This window comes from Monoraphidium neglectum (genome assembly GCF_000611645.1).
Source record: "Monoraphidium neglectum strain SAG 48.87 unplaced genomic scaffold scaffold02060, whole genome shotgun sequence".
In the NCBI taxonomy this organism is placed as follows: Eukaryota; Viridiplantae; Chlorophyta; class Chlorophyceae; order Sphaeropleales; family Selenastraceae; genus Monoraphidium; species Monoraphidium neglectum.
Window position 1 is genome coordinate 4,242 of NW_014011568.1, and position 6,760 is coordinate 11,001.

At 66.1% G+C, this 6,760-nt stretch overlaps 1 protein-coding gene across 1 annotated transcript; it reads left to right on the forward strand.

Annotated features, from left to right (window-relative positions):
* Positions 1-1,329: 1,329 nt before the first annotated feature.
* Positions 1,330-5,267, forward strand: MNEG_9778 (ribosomal RNA large subunit methyltransferase N; the record flags this gene model as incomplete). The annotated part of the gene is made up of 9 exons (XM_014041751.1): positions 1,330-1,381; positions 1,638-1,868; positions 2,240-2,322; positions 2,511-2,546; positions 2,733-2,843; positions 3,226-3,363; positions 3,904-4,005; positions 4,300-4,460; positions 4,916-5,267. The coding sequence occupies 9 exons, from the start codon at positions 1,330-1,332 to the stop codon at positions 5,265-5,267; spliced, it is 1,266 nt and encodes a 421-aa protein (XP_013897205.1).
* Positions 5,268-6,760: the final 1,493 nt, after the last annotated feature.

Consider the following 6,760-nt stretch of genomic DNA (forward strand, 5'->3'; position numbering starts at 1 on the left):
GGTTGGGGATGGGAGCGCGCAGCCGGTCAGCGGGGGTGCGTGCAGGGGGGAGACGGGGGGTCTGGGGCTCCGACCTGCGCAGTTCGCGCATGCGCCCGGTCGCCGCTTTTTGCGCCCGCAAACCCAGGCCAGACAGACTATGGAGTTTCCCGCGGCTCATATCTAGTGCATCAAAAGTACACGTCTTGGTGCGACAGCAACCAGGGCCTGCGCACACATTCACTTCCTGCCTTCCCATTGTTGGGTTGCAAACAAGCACTGCGGGGCGGACCTGCCGTTACCCTCAACCCCCTCATGCAAGCCGCACACAAACCGCAAAGCACGTACAGCACCCACCTCTGCATCGTGTATTTCCGGCTGCTTTGATATTGCAGGCAACCCCGGCCTTAAATGTGCGCTCTCCCAGGCAGGCCGCGGTGACGCGTAGTCGGGCCGTGGAATGTGGGGGGGCACCGGGCGCTCTGGCGACACCAGGCCTGGCTGCAATGGCTCTTCAGGGTACCTTTGTCCCCCCCCCAGGCGCAGCGAGAGGGCGTGTGAGATGTAGGGACGCCAGGATCGTCAACAGATGCGACCGAAAGGCGGCGGCCGCTGGTTTGCGCGGTTCTGTGTCCGCACGGGTTGCAGCCAGAGCACATCAGCAGGCGTCCATCCGCACCTGCGGCGCCGCCCAAAAAACCTCAGGATGTCGAGGGCCGCACCGAGGGACGTGCTTGTATGTAAAGATGCCTTGATAATGCCACTTATCCTCAGGACCGGCGGCAGCAACTTAGGTGGCCGCACGGCCAGCAGTATCATTTCAGTAGCAGGAGAGATCACAGCGGCCAATGCAAGACGCTCATTGATGTTGAATACGAATGCATCTGTGCTAGTATATCCTAGTGTGCTTGAACACCTGCTTCTATTTGCCTGCGCACTTGCCCGAGTCACCCAGGCTGCTGCGCCAGTCCTACTTGTGCGTGAAAGGGTGTCGAGGGACAAGACCAATACAGAATGCAGCTTTTAGGTGGCGGGACCCCATGCGCCGCACTCCGGCGCGAAGCGGCGCCGCGCCGCGCTGGTGCTGCTTCGCCACATGGGCCGCCGCCGGCAGCAGCGGCGGAAGCCCGAGGCGCGCGGCGGACGCGGCGCGCCGCCGCCCCGCCAACTGTGCTCCGCCGTCGTATCATCACCAGCGTCGCCGCACCGACTGCGGGCGAGGCGGCAGCAGCAGGCGTCGAGGCCTGCGGGCAGCAGCAGGGGGCGGCATCGCCTCCCCTGCCGCCGCCCCCGCAGCTGCCGCTCAGCTTCGCGGGGCGCCCTGGGTTGTATGACGGCCGCGGGCGCCTCATGCTCAAAAGCCTGACCCTGCCTGAGCTGCAGGAGTGGTGTGAGAGCATAGGTGAGGCCGGATTCGGCAGCTGCTCGGCTTCTTCCGCCCAGCGCTGCTTGCACAGCAGACCCAGGCGCGCGCTTTCCAAACCACTTGGAGGCGGCGGAGACGGCAGGGTTTGTGATTGCTCAATCGGTTTCGTCCACCCCTGCACACCCGAGATGGTGGTGGCAGTCGCGGGTCCGCAAATCCCGGCCTGCCGGGCAGACACCCACCCCAGAGCACAAGTGTTACGCACGCCCGCGCGCCCGAATTCCAACGGCAGGCGAGGACCGCCGGCGCGCGACGCAGCTGTGGCGTTGGATGTACGCCGACGGCAACTGGATAGGCGCCCCCGAGGACACCTCGGGCGTCCAGAACGGCTTCAGCGAGAAGTTCTGCGAGAAGTTCCGCCAGCTGGCGACGCTGGACGGCGGCGTGCGGCTGACGAGCGTTGCGCGCGCAAAGGACGGGACGCGGAAGCTGGTGTTCGAGTTGACGGAGGGCGAGGGGAAGGGTGGGTGCTAGGGAAAGGGTTTGGGGTTGGAATTCATTGAACAAGGCTGAACCCGAGTGCTAGGGAAGTAAAGGGTGGGAACTTGGAAGAGGTGGGCGGTCGGGAGGGGTGCAGGAGGGTCAAGGGCGGCGGCGTTAGGGAGGTGAATGCTTTGGTGGTGGGAGGGCAGCGGCTGTGTTCAACACAATGGGCTGCCGGATAGCCGAGGTCAAAGAGAAAGGGGCTCCGCCGGACGCTGGCGAGAGCGCGCTCCCAACTTGCTGTCGCGAGGGCGGCGCGCGGTCTGCAGCGGCGCCGTCTTGGGGCCGCCTCGCGCCCGCTTGTCTGATTCACATGCCTTGGTGCGGCCCACTCATCCTATACCCACCCAGGCGGCTCTGTGGAGGCGGTGCTGATCCCCGTGATGCGAGAGGCCGGCAGCAAGCCGCGCATCACACTCTGCGTGTCTTCACAGGTGGGGCCCCACGCGGCGGCGAACTGCTTCGCGTGCTTTGGCGCGTGCGGGGAGTAGCACGAGGGCAGGCAGCTACAGGTGTCAACGCTCTGGCAGCTTGTGTGTGCAGCCGGTCTACGGGCCCGGGGCCGGCGCCTGGTTTCTGTGCTACATTGCGTTTGTTTCCGTCAGCCTGCGGGCTGGCTCAGGGCAAGCGGCGCTGGCAGATCAAAGAGGAGGGTGCGGTGCGGGGCGGCGATCCCATTCGTTTATCCTGTTTCAACACGCAACACCCCTGCCCTCTTCGTCCCGGCCGCTGCCCACGCACCAACCCACGCAACCACCGCACGCGCCCTGCGGTCAACGCACGGTCAACGCACGGTCAACGCACAGTCAACGCATGCGCGCGCCATGACGCCCCATCCGCGCAGGTGGGGTGCGCCATGGCGTGCCAGTTCTGCCTGACCGGCAAGCTGGGGCTGGCCGCCAACCTCAGCGCGGCTCAAATAGTGGAACAGCTGGTGGAGGCGCGGCGGCTGCAGGTGCGACTAAAATGGTGATGATGGGGTGATCTGGAATGACATTTTCTCTGTGCTTCTCTTGTCTGATGTGATGTGACCTGATTCGTGGGTCGAGCTGTTGGGTTCAGGGGTGTGGCGCAGGGATCTGCGGTGGGGTCTGGTGGAGTGCAGAGGGGGAGGGACGGCGTGATCTGAAGGGTGGTCCAAGCGGGCCGCAAGACGCTGCAGCGCAGTGGAACGCAGCACGCGGCCTCGCACAGCGGGGCTGCTCCTTCAGGGCCGGCGCCTCGCCGCGCGCCAGGAGTGAGTCGCCCCTGCCCCCTTGGCCCCGAGGCACTCACATGCCCCCCACGCGCCCGCCCCGCCCTGCCCCGGTCTGGCGCCGCCGCTATGGTGATCGCAGGCGCGCGAGGGGGACCCTGTGCCGATCACCAACATTGTTTTCATGGGCATGGGGGAGCCGCTGCACAATCTGGACGCAGTGGCGGCGGCAACGGAGGCGATGAATCATCCGTTGGGGCTCCACATGTCGCACAACAAGGTGTGAGACTGGGTGTGTGTGTGCGTGTGTGTGCACGTGTGTTCGTGCGTATGCGTACATTGTACGTGTGTTTCTGCGTACAAAAATATATATGTGTGCATGCATGTGCATGCGTTTTTGTGAGTGTGTGTGTGTGTGTGTGTGTGTGTGTGTGCGCGTGTGTGCGTATGTGCATGTGTGTGTTTGGAGGGGGATGGGGATATGGGGAGGTAGGGAGGGTGAAAGAGGACAGGGCGCAAGCTGGAGTGGAGGAGGAAAAGGCAAGGGGCTCGCATGCCCAGGAGCCCATCCCGCGCCCCTGGGCACCGCCCCCGCGCGCACAGTCTCCGCGGCCGACCCGCAGCGCGCGCCACAGTGCCGGGCCCGTCCAACCCCCAACCCCCAACCCCTTTCTCCAGCCGCGATGAAAACACAGCCTCCCCCTCATCCTCATCCCCCTTTCAGCCCAGCCCTTCCCGAGCCCGCCACCACCCCGACTTCCCCCGGCCCTGCGTGTTTGCAAATATCTCGAACTCCTCCCCACAATATCTCGGGCCCCAGGTGACTGTATCCACAGTCGGCCTGGTGGACAAGCTTGAGGAGTTTGTGGAGCGCTGCGGCGCCGCACAGCTGGCAGTCAGCCTGCACGCCACCACAGACGAGGTGGGTGGGGCGGTGGAGCGCTGGGCTGGGTGGGTGGTTGGCTGGGCGTTGCCGGCGGCCTCGGGGGAAGGGGTGCGGGCTTGTTTGTCACCGCTGAGCTTTCGCCCCTGCGCTCGCCCTGCATGCCCGCGCTAGCACCGCCGCTCTCAACCTTCCAGCTTGCTTCCAAAGCTTCCAAACTTCCCAAGCCCCTCCGTGGGGTTGGCAGCGCTCTAGCCCCCATCCAAGCCGCCCTCTGTTTAGGCCGCCCTCCATCCCAGTAACACTCCAGCCGGCCGCCCCCCCACCCTCCAGGTCCGCGACTGGATCGTGCCGGTCAACCGGCGCCACGACCTGACCTCGCTGCTGGCGGCCCTCGCGCGCCACTACCCGCGCGGCGGGCCCCTCAAGCGGCGAGTGCTGATAGAATACGTGATGCTGGCGGGCGTGAACGACACTCTGGAGGACGCGCAGAGGTGGGGCGGGGCAGGGCTGTTTGAATGGTAGTTTGTGTGAGTGCATCTTCATGCGAGTAGGTCTGTGTGTGCGTGCATATTGCGGGTGGGTGGTTTGTGCGTGCGTCTTGCTCGTGGGTGGTTTGTGCATGTGTGTGTGTGTGTGTGTGTGTGTGTTCATGTGTTCAAAGGCCACAGGATTTGCATGCGCCTGTGTCGAAGCCATGAGGTGCATGTGCAGGCATCGCCCCGTGTGTCCAAGGTGTCGTTCTTAGGTGTGCTGATTTTTTCGCCCGTTGACCTTGCGTATGGCGCCACCTCCTGCTCTCGACTCCAAGCAAGCACCGTTTTGCCGCCTTTTGCCTACCTGCTACCTCCTCCAATCCCCCAACACACACACACACACACACGCACGCACGCACACTGTCACACCAACACACACAATCGTATTCCGGCCCCCCTCGTTGCATCAACAGATTGGTAGATATTCTGGAGCCGATCGAGGCCAAGATCAACCTCATCCAATTCAACCCCCACGACGGCACCCAGTTCCGCCGCAGCCCGATCGAGCAGGTGCTCGCCTTCAGGTCTGTCGTCATCAGGGGCGGCCGCGTGTGTACGATTAGGGACAGCCGGGGCGATGACGAGCTCGCGGCCTGCGGGCAGCTAGGGGACGTCGCCCGCGCGGCGCGGGGGGCGCCCAAGGGGCCGCTGCCGCCGCCGGAGCGGTTTTTGGCGGCGCTCGCCGGGGGCGGGGGTGGCGGCAGCGGTTGCGGCGGCGGCGGTGGTGCGGCGGCGGGGGCGGGGGGAGAGGGGATTGATGACTGATCTGGGATGCCCCTGTCTGTGGCTGCGTACCTGGGCTTGCTCAAGGGCTGCGGCTGCGGCGCCCGCCCGGTTTCGTAACATATGTGGGGGCCGACACGTATTTGACGGGGTGCTCTTGCTGAAGGGGGTCAGCCAGGAGGGGGGCAGGGTCGCGCGCTGAGTCGCCAAAGAAGCTGAAGCGGCGGGACATGGTGCAACCGAAAGCTCTCCGTCGTGATCAGCGATCAGAGGTGTGGAGAGCGCAAGGAGGGTGCATAGGAGGTCCAGGTGTTCCCCTCGCCGCGGCAAGGCTCAAAAAACGTATCGATGCCACAACGGCACACCCCGGTGCCCCGTTCATCATCCGTGCATACCTCAGTTCCAGCTGGCGTTGTATGCGGTAGCTTACATTGAGCCTCACATCTGCTGGGTTCATTGCAACCGTCTCCACTACTCGCCTGCTCGCGTCCCAAGCGGCGCTGCGCTGCACGTGCTGCTCAGACCGACCACCCCCCCCCTGTTCAAGCCCCGCCTGTCAGCCCGCGTGCCGAAGCCCGCCGGCCTCCAAACAGCAGCCCCCAAACCGGCATCCTCTGGCGCCTCGACGCCATGGGAGCGGTAGACCCGGAGGCGCCTGATTGTGCAGTCGCAGCGCCGCCGCAGCCTCTCGAGCTGCCGCTGCGGCGGCGGCTCTGCAATGTGCTGCTGCTCGGCGTCGGCTGGTGCTGCACCGTCTCCGCGCTCTTCATACAGGCACGTGCTGGGATGAGAAAGGGATGGACGGGAGTGCGAGCGGCGGCGCCGCGCCGGCGACAGATCTCCGCGCGTCCCGCCCCAGCAAATGCAGCGGGCGCGGGGACGCGTGGCATGGGGCAGCGGGCAACCCCCCTCAGCTTGCGAAATGCAGCAGGGGGTTCCCCAGGACGCACACCCGCAGCCGTTGAGGCCGGCGCCGGCGCCGCCCACCCTGATTTTGCTGCCCACGCTGATTTCGCCGCCGTCCCTCCGCGCCGCACGACACCTCCGGCGACCCCCGCCCAACAACACTCTTAGAGATGCACCACCGCCACCCACCGCCCAACCCCCACCCTCTGCCCTCGATCTGGCCGCGAGGACAGATCTCCAACACGTCCCTCGCGGCCGCCACCATCCGCGGCGGCGGCGCCGCGGTCTCCACCATCCCCGTGGCCCTCTTTGTCATCGCCGCGGCCGCCTTCACGCTCCCGGGCGCCATAGCAATGCGTCGCCTCGGCCGGCGGCCCGTCGTGCTCGCGGCGGCGGCGGGCGGGCTGGTGGGGGCGTGCCTTGAGCTGCTGGCGCTCTACAGGGCGGGGTTCCCCCTGCTGGTGGTGGGGGCGCTGCTGCAGGTGGGCGCATGGGGGCCGTTGGGGAGGAAGGCCTTTCATCATCCACCCAGACCGGACCAGGCGTCCAACGGCTGGCCCGGCATCCCCCGCCCGCACAGCACATCGCTGCCCCGCCCCCTCCACAGGGCCGAGCCGTGCGGCGTGGCC